At 43.9% G+C, this 18,471-nt stretch overlaps 1 protein-coding gene across 1 annotated transcript in view; it reads left to right on the top strand.

Moving 5' to 3' along the window:
- The window catches only part of LOC106745522 (voltage-dependent calcium channel type A subunit alpha-1-like), a 46,659-nt gene extending 41,927 nt beyond the window's left edge, over window positions 1-4,732 (top strand). The window contains exon 2 of the mRNA XM_014621207.1: window positions 4,492-4,732. Within this exon, the coding sequence (XP_014476693.1) occupies window positions 4,493-4,732 (240 nt within the window). The 5' untranslated portion in view covers window position 4,492. The remainder of the gene's footprint in view (window positions 1-4,491) is intronic.
- Window positions 4,733-18,471: the final 13,739 nt, after the last annotated feature.

Raw genomic sequence — 18,471 nt, 5'->3', positions numbered from 1 at the left:
AGATCGCGAAGCGAACGGGAAAAGGCGACGAAAGAAATATTTGCGATTGGAGGAGAAGCGGGAGGAGGAGGGCCATTGTACAAAAGAGTAGAGATGAAGAGGACAATGGTCCGGGCATAAAAAGGTGATCTCTCGAGAGAGCTGGAAAGACGATACGTACAAAGGGAGAAGGAGGGAGAGAGAGAAATGGAGGGAGGTGAGAGTAGGGCAGAGGTTGCTGGGTAACAGCGAGGGTGGGATAAGAGTTCCCGGGATGCCTAGCAACAGGTTGCTATCCTAAAATTTCGACCACCGACATGGAAAGTCTCGCTCTATAGCGACGTGTACGTAGGTAGGCGACCTATGTACTTTCCCTAAACGTTTACGTAAAGCGCATTGATACGCCGGCATGTCCTGTTCGATTTTTCACTGTCTACCTCTGAAAGCGTTCCGAAATATGATTCGCGAAGGAGGAGAAAGAGGGAGAGAGAGAGAGAGAGAGAGTCTGCACGATTGTATGAGTTGAATCATCAAATGTTCCAGCTTGATTCGCGTAAACAGTGTCAAATCGGGTGTATAAAATGATATGAATGAATAAAAAGAAAAAAATGTCACAGCAGAAAAGGCCGTCGCGAAAGTCGAATACGACGAGAAATCGCGGCGCATTTCGAGAGAAATGTATCATATTTTTTCGCCCTTTGTAATTTTATTGCGCGAATTATTTTCGATACGTGCTTCGACATCGATACGTTTTTGTATTCCTTCGACGTATGGATCACGGAGCGATACCCCGGCGGATTTTCGTTATGCTTTCATTTCACTACGCGTCTCTACAGTGGGATAAACGAACGAATGAGCGATGCGCGGATGAGGGCGATTCGGTGTAACGATACGGTATTAAATGGGCTCGGCGAGTTCCGTGGAAAAATGTGCGGATTGATTATCTAATAGCGCGATAACGGGGCGATATCGCAACGGAATACATATCCGTTCGTGCGAAATTTCGCGTTACGTCGCTGTGTGCGGGCGTGCGAACGCTCGCGTTTCCGCGCGTGGGCGCGTCGATTGTACGCGTAATGGATTGTAATTCTGTTTTGTTCATTCGATAGACGGACCGGATAATAATTCGTTCACGCAAATAACTGCGAACCGGCGTGTTAACGCGCGAATTGTCGGCGGTGAATATTCACCGTCACGATTCAATCCGCGAGGAATCGAAACGGACGAAGAATCACGTTTCTATCTCCTCGCCGGCCTGCGTTCTCTGCCGCCGGCTCGCTTATCCATCGTGTATTTGGGGATCGGATTTTTTCTTCTCGACGATCTTGCGGAAGCGATTCTTTTTCGACGAAAAACGTCAAGGGAGGATTGTTTGTGAGATTCTCAAATCTGGATTTTGGAAATTGCCCGAGTCGAAATTTTGGCTCTATGTCGAATTTTTTATTTTATAACATAGTATAGAAGCTAAGATAGCAAAGTAAATTCAATTAATAATAATATATTATGACTCCTATTTTGATGAGGTCTTAAATTTTGGTTTTTGTTGATTTAACATTAGAATAGGTTGTTGAAGGTAGCATTAAAATTCAATTTGTAGAATTAAAGGGAGAAGAAAAAGTGTCACTCACGAAAATGTTTTGCTGATCCAGCTAGAATTCTAAATGTCACAGGTAAAATGTATTGCTGTTTTTAGTATCTGCTGGAAAATTATAGTACGCATAATTTAGAGCATTCTAGCAATATATACCAGGAAAATTTAAGCTTTGTTATTAATTTTTAATAAGAAGTATAACTGGCCGAAGGTCCTACAGACAGACCTTTTTGCTAAATTAAACAAGTAATTCAGATAAAAATTCTATCTCTGTCACCCATATTGATTAGATCATAACATATTAGATCAAAACATATATGAATTAAAGTGTTCATTAGTCATTTATCCATCTTAACTAATATCTTATGTCTAGATAATTTTCGCTTTGACTGCAAAACAATTTTTCTGAGTGGTCAATATTGTCAAAATAGGTTTTTATTAGTCTATACATCGTAGTTCGGGTGGGTGATTCTTATTTTTCATTTGATTCTGTTTTAGTGCAGCTTCTCTCTCTCTCTCTCTCTCGACCCCCCCCCCTTCCGATTTTACGTCATATTTGCTAAGACGTACATGTCCGACGGATTTGAGATCTGTCTCGTTTGATGAACAAGGATTTCGCGGTATTTCGCAAAACTGTAATTTAGAATTCCGAGCGCGTTCTCTAAATGGCAGCGCTGCTCGAGGCGCGCAACACGTAAACTGTGTAACCAAATATGCTTTCGATCCGAGGAATATACATCTACTTAATATTCCCTGATCTACGTGCGGCTGCTTAGCGTAATGTGTTTCGGTGCGAAACTTCGTGAAACTTCGCAAAACGCGAAATGTAGTCTCAAACTCGATATTGACGGAAACAACGGCGGCCGTGTATCGCGGTCGATCCAAAACGCCTCATCGTGATCGAGACGATTTCGCTACAAAGATATTTACAATGCATCTCTTCATATTCGTGTTGCGAGTTTGTCCTTATCATCGACGTAAGTTTCATATCGTTTCAAAAATTGCCGACTTTAAAATAAAATGACATCTTCCAAAACCGTCCGAGTTGAAATTGTAACGCTACTCTGACGCTTTTAAAGATAGTTTGCGCCTACTTAGACGGCCTACAGGTTAATAAAAACCTACTTTGACGATACATTTTAGTTAAAGGTTTAACATAGGATCCACATTTCGACTCAGTATATTCTATATATAACAATAGTAACAATTAAATTACGTTGTATTTCTTTAATTATGTCCGATGCAAGCAAATGTAAAGATTATTTTTTTCATACTCTTAAAATATGTTTTAAAATACAGTATTGGAGAAAGTACAGACCTTTCTTTCTCTCTGTGTACGCGCACGCATGTGTATTTTTTTTTTTTCCGGACTCTCTTGCAAGTTTTTTCAGGTCAAGCTTTTAATTGCTCTAAAAATACGCCCCCGAATCTCGAAATCATGCTTTGATGACCGCGCGTGCCATATTCGAGGATACTCCTATCCACATGATTTCGGTTCGGCGGGTATAGTGGCGATACGTCGCGTTCGAATGATGATTAATCGGATTTCAAAGAGCGCGTAGATAGCCGCCGTGGCACTTTATTTTCCGTCGTTTCAGCGCACGACGGACGTTTTCAGGAAATGAAGAGAGGTACGAACGGGGGAAAAAGAGGCGTGCATTGACGTTTGAAAGTCACGAGGAAGCCAATATGCAGCGCGAACGCGAATAATTAATAGAATATTTCGCATTTGTGCATGTTGCCGACGCAACGGTGAACGTTGTTCCTCAATGAACGGGGTGATTCAATAGCGGCTCGTATGCGAGCGATGCTCGCGTAAAATGTCTGATCAAACCGAGAAATTGAGATTTGCTGAGATGGGGATTCGAAGGAATCTTAATTTTCACGATGCAGTTAACCGGCTTTGATTTCCCCCGATATAATATTTTGACTCTTAGATTTTTTTAATTTTCAGCAGATACAGCTGACCGACTCGCATTTCTGCACATAGAACTTCTTGATTCTGCCCCATGTAATACTCTCGGCCTCTTACTTTTTTATTTTTACGATACGGCTAACTGGATTGCGTGTTTCTGCATTCACGTTTGCTTCTCTCCGAGATAATATTTTGATTTTTACTTTTGTAATTTTCCCAACACAGCTAATCGGCTTGCACATATCCATTATTTATTCGTTTATCGGGAACGTAGGTAGTGAAAACGACGGTTTCTTATGTCATTTTTTCTCTTTCTTTTTTTCTCTACACGCGTTACGATCGACTTTTCCTTGTTGAATGTGTCGACGAAGATGATTGAGGGTGGGCATCGCCGACACATTGAGGGAGAAAAAAGCTATTAATGGCAGCGGCATAGGTGTCGAAAAATAGACGAGCGCGAGTGCTCGATCGCGTGACTACCGCCGCCCGTTCATGCGCCGAGATTAAGGCAGTCAACGTAACCTAATTAACGGAGGAATGGTAACGCTTCGGACTCCTTCCATGCCTCGTTAGTCCATCCCTGCGAAAACTTTTTTCACCGACCGAGAACAAGCGGCGATTTAGCCTGACGTTACATCGCGAAATACAATTTAATGTATCACGTTGCGCTTTGTACCGATGAGCTTCGCGAAACTTCAGAGCACGGCTGTGGCTTGCAGCAGTTTTAATAATGAAATTAGGAGCTTTCGGAATGCGCTCGTTATTCTTTTTCGTCTGTATCAGGCGATAGTATAATTGGTTCGCGACGCGACATCGCACAGAACGACGATTAAGAGACTACGTACACTCGAGCAGAAACGCCCAATGTTTACATTTTTCTGTTAACCACTTCATTTTCTTACAGCCAGTTATAATAGAAAATATTGAAAATGAAAGGTCCGCTGCTCGCGCGAAATAATTTGTCTTGTGCTTTATACTTAAAACGGTTCTTCTTTTATGCTTTCAGGATGTTGGGCAGCGTGGGAGGTCGACACGTGTCTACGCGTCGGCGTGGCAGTATCCCGCTGGTGCGTGCCGGTGTGGGCCTCACTTATGGCGCCACTTCAGGGACCGGCGGTCTTGACGGCGGCACGTCGCAGTCGGATATGCCCAAGTATGCCACCAGGAGACGAAGAGCCGTCACCACCAGCGATCACAAAAGCTGCGCCCTCATACAAACGCGGGTCAAGCTTGGTGATATTATGTAAGTCGCAACCATTTCTTTTCTTTAGCCGTGAATGTATCGTTCATTAATTTCAAACAGGCCGCGTGTTAAATTCCCGCTTAAATTCACGAAACCATAAAATCTTAAGTAGAGTTTAAAGATAAGAGACTTTGTTAATGAAAGCAAAGCTCCGGCTGTACGTAGGTATTTGAATTTCAAGAGCTTACAAAAATTAACGGATGCCATCTTAAAAGAATAGAAGACGTGAAATAAGAATTGTATCGGAATTAATGGGACGTTATTATAGATTTGGAAGTGCGAAAACTGAATTGCTGAGGAGAGAGAAGTTTGAGAAGCGAATGTTCGATTAAGACATCTCGTGGTTAATTCCCGACGTGGTTATTTTATGCCGGAAAACCACCAATCTGTACCATGCGCTAATTATTTTATCGTTTCAACCCCCTGCTATCACCGCTGCTATCGACGTAATGTCAGCGTGGATAATGTTGATAACGTTATCAAACGATACAAGTTTCACAGAGATAACGCAATGCTCTCGCCGGTCGATAGGTATCCATCGAGCCGCAACTGTCGGTAATATATCTCACCCCCGTGTTTTCAACCCCTAAACAAGCGTCGGTAAGCAAGACTGAGAGCTCGAGCTCTCGTTCGATACTTCGCTACCCTAACAAGCGAACTGTTATCATTTGACTCGGTACTATCGACTGTCAAATTATTTTTGATGATACTTAAAAAGTAACATCTGAAATAAAAAATAATATAAAATTTCCTTACTTTTCACACAATTTTTTTAATGTCTTTCAATTTCAAGTCGAGGTTATATTATCGATCGAATAAAAATTTCGTCAGAGCGCCAACTCGTTAGGTAACTTCTCTGCTTCTATAAAACTGGAAAGCTTTTTATCCGCTTACTGTCTTAAAGTAACGAAGGAAGAAAAACAAGGCGAGAAAAGGGACACGGGCGGAATATGATAAATTATGAAATTTTACAAGAGGTGTGTTGGAAAATCCCTTTTACACTACAATTACATCCGTCGATTCTTTTTTTCTTCCTTCTTCATTTCTCTTCCCGCCTTCTTTATCGCGACTGCTGAACGTCCGCTCATCCGCGCATAATTTTACGCTAAGGCACACGAGATTATCGCGGGTAGCTTTTAAAACCCTCTTTGTCCGAGTGGATTTATCCACCAACGATAACCGGAGCCTTCGGTGCGCGTCGCGGAGATGGTGCCAGATGAGGGCTGCGTCTGACCGTGCCGGGTCATGCACTACTGCGGCTGAATTAAAGTCTAATGTAGCGAGGTGTCTGTACTCCCCGACCGTCCCGCGTGCGGCTTTACACGCTATCGATTAGCCTTCGATTGTTTGCCCGTTACTTTCTATTTCCAGCAACGCGCCGTCGCCGGCCGTTCACCAGCGAATCTAATTATGATTTCTCCCCGCCGAGACGAGATCGTTTTCATGACATTTCCCCTCCCCCGTCGTCCTTCTTGTCGTCGTTGTTATTCCTCCTCAAAATGTGGATCGACGAGCGTCTTCTATTTTCGAAACGAGCACGTCGATCTTCTTATGGACTTCCTTATGAATATCGAATTGGTGATACCGCACCGGTACTTTCATTCGTTCGTTAAAATTCTTGCTTTTAGTCGGTAAATTCTGTCTCTCTCAGTAGAATAACGTTGCATTTATATCCACGGAGTTATCATTATTTCATTTTAACCGCATTCATAATTGCTCTTTGTCTGAGCGATATTGCAAACCATAAATATCTCAGTCTTTTTTTAATTGGATTATTTAGAGTATCAGTATCCTACTTAATATATATATATATATATATATATATAATAAGAGTATATATATATATATAATAAGAGTATATATATATATATTATAAGAGTATATATATATATATATAATAAGAATATATATATATATATATATACTCTTTCTCATATTTCATAGCTTTTAATTAATCAGCGACATCCACGTCGAGATGCGTCTGATTTTTAAAACGAATATCTTACGTTCCTGGCACGCCGAAATGTGCATAACCCGGGCAACCCCCTCCCTCCAGGATGCGCCCCAAATTCTACTTTCCGGATAATTATTTTTCGATAAAGGGTCAAATCGGTAACGAATCGCGACACCGGTGATCGTCGCAAGGGTAAGCGTTCTCTCCAAGCTCTCTCTTCTCTTCTCCCCTCCCCCTCTCTCTTTCTCTCGGCTTCGTAAAAATAGAATCAATAAAAGGAATCGACGTTACGTGGAAGTAGGTCTGCGCGCTATCCCGCGAGTCAACTCGACAAGGTTCTCGACCTTTGCTATTAAGGGACGTACCTATCCGAGCACCCTCCTTTATTTATCGCGCTCGATTCCGCGTTGTCTTCGCGGTTGCCGGATCGATGTCCCGACAGGCGGATTTTATTAACAAGCGCGAATCGATGCTAGGCATGTATGCTTGTGTGTTAAGCTCGCGCACAATTTACCCAATCTGCAGGTGGGGCATAAATATTGCATCCGCTTGCACAAGCCGCGACATAATGCTTCTATATATTAATTTCGCGACTATTATGCGGTCGTTATGTAACACCGAGATCTGCAGTTTATTTACAAACGGCCCTTGTTTCTACGATCAGCACGTTCGAATACAGAGTTGATCGAACTCTCGCATTCTTTCCCTTAATTAGTGCAATCGCTCCTGATTTAACTTCCATTACAAGAATTGGCAGTTGGTAGATCGATATTTTTCTCGCCAGATCTCGCCATCTAGATTTCTGATTCGGATTTGGGACAAATTTCCCTAATATCCTACACGGAAGAAAAAGTATTAGCAGTTGTAATACAATTGAAATTTAATCACCAGACTTAGTTTTTAGCCGTGGAAGCTAAAAATTAGATACAGAAATCGAAAAATCAGCTAAATTTCAGTTGTATCGTACGGACTAATTTTTACTCGTTGAAGTTACTTTTTAACTGCGAGAGGTAATTCTTTTCTATCCATGTACGCAAGTTCCACAAATCAACGTGATAAGATACAATAATCAATTTATACGCTCGACATCAACAGCCGAGAGAAATGCGTATAATTGCGTAGAATATTTTTTCTCCTCCCCTTCCCTCCGCTCCACACATACACCGAGTGGGTTTCGCATTGAGCCAAGCATTTCCATTACCGCTCGCATGGCCGACTGCTCGCAGTCCAATCCTACGCATTGCCAGGGTATCCCCGGCCATGTTAGGCGCATGCAAAAGCCCCGGCCGATACCATCTAACCCTGATCGGTCCTAACCCTGAAACCGGATCTACCTACTACTACAACCCCTCCCCTCATGCGCTTTCAAACACGCGCCACTTTTCGCAATTTTTTTCTCCGACTGCTCACAGTTATTCGCGCAATTATGCGCCTTGCGATATGTGCAGGATGGAAGGAAGCGTTCTCTCGTAGGTAGTCCGCGAATTCTTTCTCTTTCTTGGCCGAAACGGGGGAAATTCGCCTGTAAGATTAAAAACATAACGTCTGTAAGGACGTGGGTGTTACATTCACCTCGCTTTTTAATTATATATCTTCTCCTTCTCCTTCTTCGGTGTAATCAAATTTCACTGCATTCTTCCAAAATTGCATACTGCAACATTCATGAGGATCGCTCTTTCTGCAATCTTCGATCACGGCGTATCTCATGGCGGCAATGAAAGTTCTCCAGCCAGGGTACTCTCCTCGCGGAGATTGTTCAGCTTCCGCGGGGTTCCACCACCGAAATCGGCGATCGGTGTAAATTCTCGTTGGATCGGCGATGAGTGATCGCCGAGCGGAACCGATCGACACTCTCTCCTCCCCTTTCCCTCCTTGTCTCGGCGGTAAATCGAGTCGACTCGGTCGTGTGTTTCAGGCTGGCTGCCGCCGCCGTGAATCAATACCCGCATTGCGCGTGCCACCTCTCTTTCTCTTTCCCTCGCCCTCTGCCTCTCGCTCGCTCTCGGCCGCTCTCTGTTTCGCCCTCTTTCTCGCGCTTCGCGCTGACTTTCTCTCCTCGTCTTCTCCTCTATCTTGCCGCTTTCTTCTCCCCTTCGCTCGCTTCTCTCGCTCTATTCCTCCCTCCACCTTACCGCTGACTTCTCCGTTCCCGCAACACCCCCTCTCCCGGTTCTCCTCCACGTGGCACTCGGCAGTTCCTCGTCGCTGCTTCTCCTCCATCCTCGTTCCTCTCGGCAACTCCGGCGATCTCGCATCTCGCGTCGTCAGTCCTCTTCGTCAGTGCCAGGCGGGCGAGGATCATAGAAAAGAGGAGGGAGCGGAGAAAGTGATGAGCGTGGGACGTGTACGGGGACACCGAGCGGGCGGGCGAAGCGGGTGGAGAACTGCCGAGCTCTCGCCGAGGGTTGTACAACCTCCGGCGGAAAAACATGTATACACGCGAAAAAGCCGCCCACGCCGACATCTCTCTCTCTTTCTTTTGACGTGCCTCGGGAATGCGGAAATGCCGGCTTCCCGCCGAGTCGAACCGCAGCGGGGGTCTCGTTCCTCCTTGCAGGATTTCGCGCAAATCGCCCGTACGTCGCTGAAAATTCGACGACAGTGGTAGCGGCCTGTATGAGTCAGACTCTCGATGTCTGGCCATGACGCGCTGTTTCCACTGCCGTCGCGCTCCGTGCTGAACGAGCGGCGGCTCCCAATACTTTCGGGATTAAGAGTGACGGTTTAAATTGGCTCACGCCGTTATTGCATCAATTTTACTTTCGGAATCTCTGAAATTGCATCTTCCGTCTCCGGGCGGTTAACAGTTGCACAAGACAAATACAATTCGCATGGCCGCTCCGTTTCTCGTGGATTGTTCAGACTCTAAACCGCACTTTTCTCACTTTTCTCAAATCCACACATTTACATCGTTATCGTATCCGATTTCGCTCGTGCGACGCAGAAACGGGCCTTGACGGCGACACGAGACGAGCATTAGCGCAAGCGCAGTCGTCAACGTTGTGTTTATCGATAAATGCGATTGTTTGATTCCGAGTTACGTTTGGCATAAGAACCAACCGACCGTCTGGGCAAGCTTGCAAATAAGTTGACCGATTCTTGATCAGTCAATTGCAGAGTACCAACTTTAAAAAACCGGGGCAGTTCCATTTAGGATTTTAGGTTGATAGTGACAGCCGGAAAATCGGGACGATCACCCAACTATACACGCGCTCACTCTTGTTTGTCTGAGAATTTGTCGGCGCTAAGCCATCGAGGCGCGACGTTGTAACGGTTTAAAGAGTTTAATCCGACGATTAACGTCGGCGCGACGTCCCGGCGACGCGTATCGTTTTTCTTAACTCTAGCGGGACGATAGTTTCCCTGTTGCCTCGGCCGAGCGGACGGGACGAATGCCGCTCAAAGTCACCGTCATCGGGAGAGATGATATCGGCGCTCGACAAGGGTCAGGCCTGCGGAAAAACCACGTACGTGGAAATCGGCCCACGTGTTTTCCGTAATAACCACCTGACGTCACGGGTTTTTTGAGTTATTCTCAGCGCAGGCCGAAGCCGCTGCGAATGATACGCGCATTCGCGCGTGTGTGCACGTAAAAAAATTTATTTTATTCATTAAATCGTGTTTTATAAATAAATAAACAAAAGTAACTAGATAGTTTCTTAACATTCCTATTTCTAACTGATACTGGTGATCAGGGTTGCGATTATTAACGAGGAAGATACTTGTACACATTCTGCTATTAATCTTTAATCGCGTTGACAATTGCAGCGGATGATGCTCGGGCCACAAAAGAATGTAATTTTGTAAATAACGTGTAGGTGTGCATTTTTCGGATTGGCAAAATAATTTGTGCACGAGGCGCTTAATAATTGATTCGCAATGGATCCGGCCGCGCTAGGACGTCAGGGATAAATACATATGACACCTGTTGTTACAACATTAATATAAAATGCTGCTGCACGCATCGACAAAGGGCGATCGAGCGGCGCAGGGTTGTCACTCTTCTGGAAAACTCGGGAAAACTTTTTCTTCAGGGAACAAATCGGCTCGGAGGCTCGGCGAGCTCTAATAAATCAGTGAAATGGTGTGCGATCCTGTTCGATTTCAAATTAACATCGCTATTAAAGCTAAAGTTCACTCTCCCGCGCTCATTTAACTTTCGAATCGCGCCGGATTTATCAATGTCGCCGCCGTTGAATCGCACGCCGTTTTTCGGCAAGATTTGGTAAGACAAGAAAACGCGGACTTGGAAAATACGCAAGGCAAAAAAAAAACAGTGACAAATTTACAAGGGGAAAAATAGCTTCTCGCGTAATCAGGAATTATCCCGACGTGCAAGTGCACGCGTCTGACTCAACAGAACGGTAACTACCAACGACCCACACGTTACCCTCTTGACATTTTCCTGGTATTTACGAAAATTAGTTTGCCATTAAACCTGCGAACCTTTTATCTTCCCCTCGCAAATACACGTAGTTCAAATTCCTCGGTTTTACGAACGCATCGGTATGTATCTGTTTTCTTAATGTCAAGTTTTTTTTAAATTTAATATTTTATTTTACATATCATATGTGGTGCTTGCTCTTAAAATCACAACACGGTATACAAATATTAAAGTAGAAGTTTCTTGGGAAAAAGTTTAACGATAATTACCGAATATTTTGTTTCCACATTATACAACAATAATTCTTTATAATTATTTTGTTTGCGGATAAACGGTAAAAAATTTGTATAAATAACGGCCCACTAAAATTTTTTTGGTATCTTAACAAGGTGAATATATATTATATATATATTTTGGTATCTTAACAAGGTGAATATATATTAAAAAGTAATATGTTAACGTGAATGTTAATTTTACATATATTTGTGTACTTTTTAACATATATCCGTGTTAAAGTAACACAAAAACTTCAATGGACTGTTATTTACACGAAATTTTTCACTAGGTATCGTCGTATTGTCACTCGCACCGACTCTCTTAAAACCAAAGTACAATTTTTCAAAGTTGTTTCCCACCTGCATAAGCGAGCTTTATTGAAGCAATAAAACAAAACTCCGAAGTACCTGCGAAATTTTTAAGTTTGTCAAGAGTGGGAAAGAGAAAGAGAGAGGGGGGGGAGACGTTCTCTCGGTTTACTTCCGATGAAAATGGAGAGGCCACGTCGCCTGAGAGGTCAGTAAACTCCGTCCACGGCGACGACAGCGGCGACGACGACGACGATGTCGCAGTTACTTTCTCGCTCCTGCCGCGTTCTCCCAGGGATAATATTTTGTGATAAAACGCTGCGTATAACGGTTGTTCGACTGGTGGTGCCGGTCGTCCTCGCTCTTATATCGCTATTCCGGATCTCGAAACGTCGTCCTGAGATTTCGGGCAACTACCGTAAACCTCAACAGAAACCGTTATACCGCCGTGAGAAATGTACCTTATCGGAAAAGCTCACATCGTCGAATCTTTCCGTAGAACTTACGAACCAATAACGGCATTTTGCGACTCGCGAATGTCTTCTCGCTGTAGCGAGTTTGATTTTTAGCTCTCTCGTTCATTTACGTGGTACAATGGTTCTGCGTTCAACAGAAAAAAGCAGCCGATAAGCGCTTTCCGCTGTGCTACCAGCAAGCTTTGCAACTGTTGTAAGATTTTTTACCCGAACGATACTTAGCAATTTACGTAGCTCCAACATATTTACTAAGCGGTTTAGCGTATGAAAAGTGTGCTGGAAAAAAAAATGTCGGCCGTTCGGTAAACAAAAGTTGGAAAAGCGTAAATCGCTGATGTTGTTCAGCAGAGAATCTTACAACAGTTGCAAAGTTGCCAGCGCCAAGGTGCTTATTAGGCTGCTTTTTTTGCCGAACGCAGCCAATATCGCGCGTCGGACGTTTATCCTCGAGATTACCGTTGCTTGAGAAACTTGAACAATTATTTTCGAAATTGGATTTGGCTTGTTTTTGAAAACGAAGAAGGTATATTTATTAGACGTTTTAATGTTTGGACACTTCCGCTTCCCCCGCTGCGTCACGTCATGGACGTCACGTGTACGCGCGAGCACGTGAGAGAACGGAAGATTAATTCTCGCGTGGCCGATGGAGAAAGAGAGCGAAAGAGATCGGGCGACGTGGAAACCTTATTGTAACGTCCACCTACGAAGAGACATAAATCCATTTGCCTCCACCGTGCTATATACCGGGGTCAGCTTCACGTCGCGAGCAATAAGAAGGGCCCAGACCGGACAAGCCGATGACAAGTCGCGACGATGACGCGTACATTTAAAAGGATCACTGGCAAATGCGCGCTGTGCCGAACACGCCGTCGGAAGATCATAACTTTAACGCCCGTTACATGCAGGGAGCCAATGATATTGGAAGCAGGACGAATATAGAATTACGGTAAAAAAGTCGCGCCAACCGGGAAACGGTAATTGGATGAAAGCGCAGTAATTGAAGGAACTGCTCTCAGACACGATAAAGAATGTTAATATAATAAGTCGAAATGGATGGAGATGAGATGAACGAAATTTTTAATGCGAAATCTGATTTAGCCTCCCACCGAGGCGACTCGATTTGTTCGCTGATTCTGCAGCCGTTTTAAGGCCGTGACACGAGCGAGCGAGCTGGCGAGCGACCACGGAAGGACAATAACGTGCCACACGAAACGTACATTACACCGTGAGAGAGAGAGAGAGAGAGAGAGACTGTAGTTTATCAATGAGATTTAGCATTCTCGTCTCCCTCATGCTCTTGAGAGCCTATTTCTTTTCCTCGGTCATTAGTCACAAAGTTCAATATCGGACCATTCGACATTATCGATAGCGTCCCCTCGGAACTGCCATCGTTGACACTTTTAATAATATTCTTCCCTCGAAGAATATATATATATTTTTTTTTTTAATAGAACCGAGTAAAGGTTAATTAAATATAGATCAACAGGCTCCGCGATGTACGTACTGCATGTTTTTCCGAAACGAGCGAATTTCGATTATTCGCAAAAACACGTCGATGTGCACACATCGTGATTGAATATGTATGCATGTATGTATATATATATATATATATATATATATATATNATATATATATATATATATATATGTCATTAATATATATAAAACCTCCGTTCTATTTGATTTTAAATATGGCTTGGTTCATGGCAGATCGAATAACTTCGCTACCGTATAAATACCGCGGCAAATTATTTAATTGGTCTCAGTGCGAGCGAGCGATGACTGCGACGCAGGGAATGCGAATTTAAATGTCGAGGCCTGCATTCGCGCTGGAAGACCGAAGGATGATAGCTAATGAGGCTCGAATGACTTGACTCACGAAGCTCCGTACGTACGCGGTGGTCATCGTAGTCGGGAGGCTCAGTATGATGAAGTCGTTTTACACGACGTGGTATCGCGCGCGCTCCGGAGCATTGGCCGGCTTGCTTTGCAGATCGATGGAGCTTCGTCCGGCAGATAAATTTCCCCGACGATACTGCCTTCCGATTCTCTCGCGCCGGAAATTTATGTCCTCGAACTTTCGCGGGACTTCGAACGCGCGGCGAACTTCGCCGGACTTTATTTCCGCTCGGTACATTTCTCCTAGCGATCGCCGAAGCTTATCCGGTTTTAGGCCAGGTCGTCTCCAAATTGATATAGAGAGAACCAAGGATGAGTTTTAGGCCGCGTTAATAACGAACGGGAAATAATAAAAATGAATGAAAAGGAGAGAGATAGGGAAAGTAGATTATTATTTAAAGTCACAGGAAAAACATGTATATATCGCGTTAAAAAGTTTAAATCGATGACTCACAGTAACCACGCTCCAACAGTATCAATTTTGAATTATTTATTAGCTCGCGTTAGAATTTTCATCGATCGCGCGAATCATGCTATACCGTGGTGGTATAATAACATAAGGCCGGAAATCAGAAGAAGGACGGAATTTGCGGTCGCTTGAAGAAAGCGTAATTCGTCGAAATGGATTCAACTCTTTTACCTTGACGACTCTATTATCGAATTAGGACGTTTGTCTGTCTCTTGGCACGTGCCGATAGGGTCTTCAATTGAAGGAAATGAAATTATTACTATCTCGGCGCCGGAGTGTAGGCACGTGTCCTCGCATCTCGCGCGTTCTCTACTCCCTCGTCTGATCAACGGGGTGTCTTTCCACTTGTTCCATTAAATGATATTCCTGTCACTGCTCGCTCGTCTCGTAAACATACATACCAGTCGCGACAGTAGATGTATTTTGCACATTTCATTTGTCGTGTGCAACGTGTAAAAACGTTTAACGTAGCAACATTCGGTTATTGTTCATTTTGAAGTTTCAGAAAAAATCGTTCTTTTCCACTGAAATTTTCGTGAATTTTTTCAGTTTCTGATCTTCTTCGCGGAAAGAAAGTAAATGTGGCGGCTTTTAACATACGTGCATTCTTCTAAACGAATTTTCATATCCTTGGGACAGAAATTGGAGAAATCCGCGGAAAAATGGGGTAAAAAACGGGTTTTTTCTGAAACTTTAAAACTATAGTTGTTAGTTATGAAAAAAAAAGTAAAATTTTCCGCACGTGGGGAGCGAAACTCGGCAAATTCCCGAGGAGAATCGTTCTCACCGAGGTATGAGAGAGAGAGAGTTTTGCTGAAATAAAACTGTCTCACTAAGAGGCGGTGTCGCGGCGCGAAAAGGGTGAGCCGACGACAATCGATCTGTCCGCGATATCGAATAATCGCGTAGTCTCTCGTTGTGGCGACGTTTTTAACCACACGAGGGGTACCCATGGGTGGCGGCGTTCACGGTGGCGCGTATGATTCTAGGTCGAACCTTATTGGCCGATATGGACATGACGTTATCGCGATGCCGCGCTTTGACAGACCGATCGTGTGATCCGATTAAAATTCTTCACTCTGATGGTAGAGGCGTCGCGTATCGCCGGACCCGGCGAATGACGAAAGCCGTAGGCCAACGACGTTGTTTTCGTCGCCGTCATCGTCGCCCCGCGACATAAGCTATATCCGGCGAAATCGATTGTCGTCGTCGGGCGTTCGGAAAAGCGCAAAGTAGCGAGAGACGAAATTGCGACGAACTGCCTGTTCGTAGAAGCTCTATGGAACTTTCTCGGAGCTTGAAAATGGGCCCGTGGATGCACGAACTTTCGCCGAACGTTCCTTTGAATATCGCGTGTCTGTCAAACGGTGTCGAGAATAGGCAGCTCGTCCGCATCGAGTGACGCACAATTGGCAATGTTACATGGTAGGGCTAGAAATTACATTTCGAAGTTTCGAATTTCTGACACATTGCATTCGAATAATGATATTTTCAAACGCGAAATGCAAACATTCGACTATTTGAATATTCGAAACTGCAAGAGCTGAAAAGTATGACTATTCGTTTTGTAGTCTTAGTATATATTGTATATCACTTTCTAGTTGCATAACATTTTGTTGCACTCTCAAAAATTAGTTCTATTAACAGCTTCGATATTTCAAATCTTCGAACTTCGTCGTCGAATTATACTGAAGTTTCGGAACTTTCTCATATGTTACGTGTCTAGTACATGGAAAAAGTATACGCGCGCTTGCATATTTTCGAAATTGCTTTGTTAACTCCCAGTCGAAATACGAGTCGCCGGACGGTCGGTCGCGTGAAATAGCGCAAACGATATAACAAGGTAATTATCGCGACGCGTGAAACAATCGTGTGTGAGACACCATTCCGAAAGTAACGAAGGTCGAAAGCCGGAACATGTCGATGCCAATAGCGTCGACATGCCTCTTTGAAACGACGTTACATTTAAGCTAACTAGTAGCGAGATACACAGCGCACACACGTCGTGTACCTGTATAATAACTTCTGACCTTTAACGTAAGTTGAACGGCGAAGTTGGATGAGCTCATGGCTATCGTTGAAATCAAGTTCGCGTTAATAACGTGACAACGTTTCCGAGAAACGGACCAAACGCATCTATTGTTAATTAACATGTGTATCCTTTATTTATCGCGAACCACCTTTTCGTAGTTTATTAAAATGCAGTCTGACTAAATTAATTATACTCGTACACTCCGAGCTATTTTGAATATCAATCGGTCATTCGAGAAAACGTGCGAAAAGAAAATTACTAGTGCCTCTAATCGGGGTCCGGCCAATCCGCAATCTATCTCTCGTGAAATTATTCGAATCAGAGTACACAGGATATTCGCGGCCGTTTTGCAACGCGGGCGACTTTACGAAATCGTCGGTGAACGCGCGCGCGAATCAGGCGCATCCGATTAATTGCAGCCACGCTGTCGTTTTTTTCATTTAGGACGAATGGAGAAGAAACATGTTTCCATCTCATTCGCTCGATCGCTCAGCTCGAAAGGGAAACGCGAATATAAAAAAATCACCATTGTACCTTCCACCCGTATGGGCACGCGACTCAGTTTTTCGCTCTTCAAAAGTTCCCGGTCCTTTTAATTCTCCTCTGTGGTAATCTCGTTATTTCCTCGTCTTTCGTGACGGAGCAGAGGCAGCGGTGCGAGACAGAAACACGACAAATTGTGTCGCTGTGCGCGCACGATGAGGTGTAAAATTATCTAAAATCGCCCTCGTGGCAACGTATCTTCAACCCCCGCGACACCTACGCGCCTGTCTAGTTAAACAGGGATGAACGAGGAGAGGGAGCGTGGATGGTAGGCAGTCCAGAAGAGTTCGACGTCCCACATTCTGTCTAACCTCCGCCAGTCGATTGTTTTCCTTTTTCCTCCTCTGCTTCCTCTCGTTCTTCCTTCACCCTTTCTCTTGGCGTTGATGTGCCGCTGGAAACGCTCCCACGGGGATCTCCCGTCGTGGTTGACCCTCTTCAACCGCGTTCGTATCTTCATTTTCCATCTTTAATTAAATTAAATGGCGGTGGAATTTTCGTCACGACGCAACGCGCGCACTGTTTGTCGTTTTGCACGAGGTAGAGTTAAAATAAGAAGCGCAATTACGATTATGAAAATTGTACTAGTCCTGTTGTAATTAAATTTATTCTTTTTTTTTTTTTTAACGAACGGCAGTGGAATGATATTTATTAATAATTAAATTGCGTGGACGTGTCTTTCCAGAATTGTTTCCACAATTTCCGCTCGAATCGGGCGTATGCGAGAGACAACTTTTTATTTTCCGCTCAGGATATCTTCGCCGAGATGAAGGAGGGTCTTCTTTAGTCCCGGGTGCGTTGCGTTTATTGTCTTGTCGAGTAGAGAATGATCTAAGCGCGAGGGATCAGAAAATGGAGTGCGAACGATGGACGTTCAGAATGGACAATGCTGCCGCGATGACGAAGCGGCCCTTAACCCTTCTGTGCCTAATGACTCGTAACGCATTCAGAGTCGTGTTCCCGAAGTTCGACACGAGCAGTGAAAACGAAAAATTAATTGAATGACGAATAATGCGTATTGTAAATTATCCTGTCAATTACATCACATACATATGTACGAATGCGTTAATTTTCTATTGCGGCGCTTTTCCGAAAGAGGAGAATACGCGGTGAAATATTTTATTTCATATTATTGATGAGAGACAGTGCGCGCAGTGTGTGTAGAACGGTGAAAAATTATAATAACGCGATGACCGATATCGAGAGTTGCGCGAAGACGTCATTAATTAATTATTTACCGTGGAATATAAGTAGCGCGTTAATTGCCACGTACGTTATTATTCTCTTTGTAACGAGGGCGAGGTAATGGCGTAATAACGTGATATTCTCCGCAAACGTGGTATAATACTAAATAATCGATCGCCCGATTCTCCCCGGCCGCAATTCTCTCGGGATGCGCCTCT

This window comes from Dinoponera quadriceps, unplaced genomic scaffold (assembly GCF_001313825.1).
Source record: "Dinoponera quadriceps isolate SergipeBrazil2010 unplaced genomic scaffold, ASM131382v1 scaffold1578, whole genome shotgun sequence".
NCBI classification, from domain to species: Eukaryota; Metazoa; Arthropoda; class Insecta; order Hymenoptera; family Formicidae; genus Dinoponera; species Dinoponera quadriceps.
This window is presented reverse-complemented; position numbering and strand designations above follow the sequence as displayed.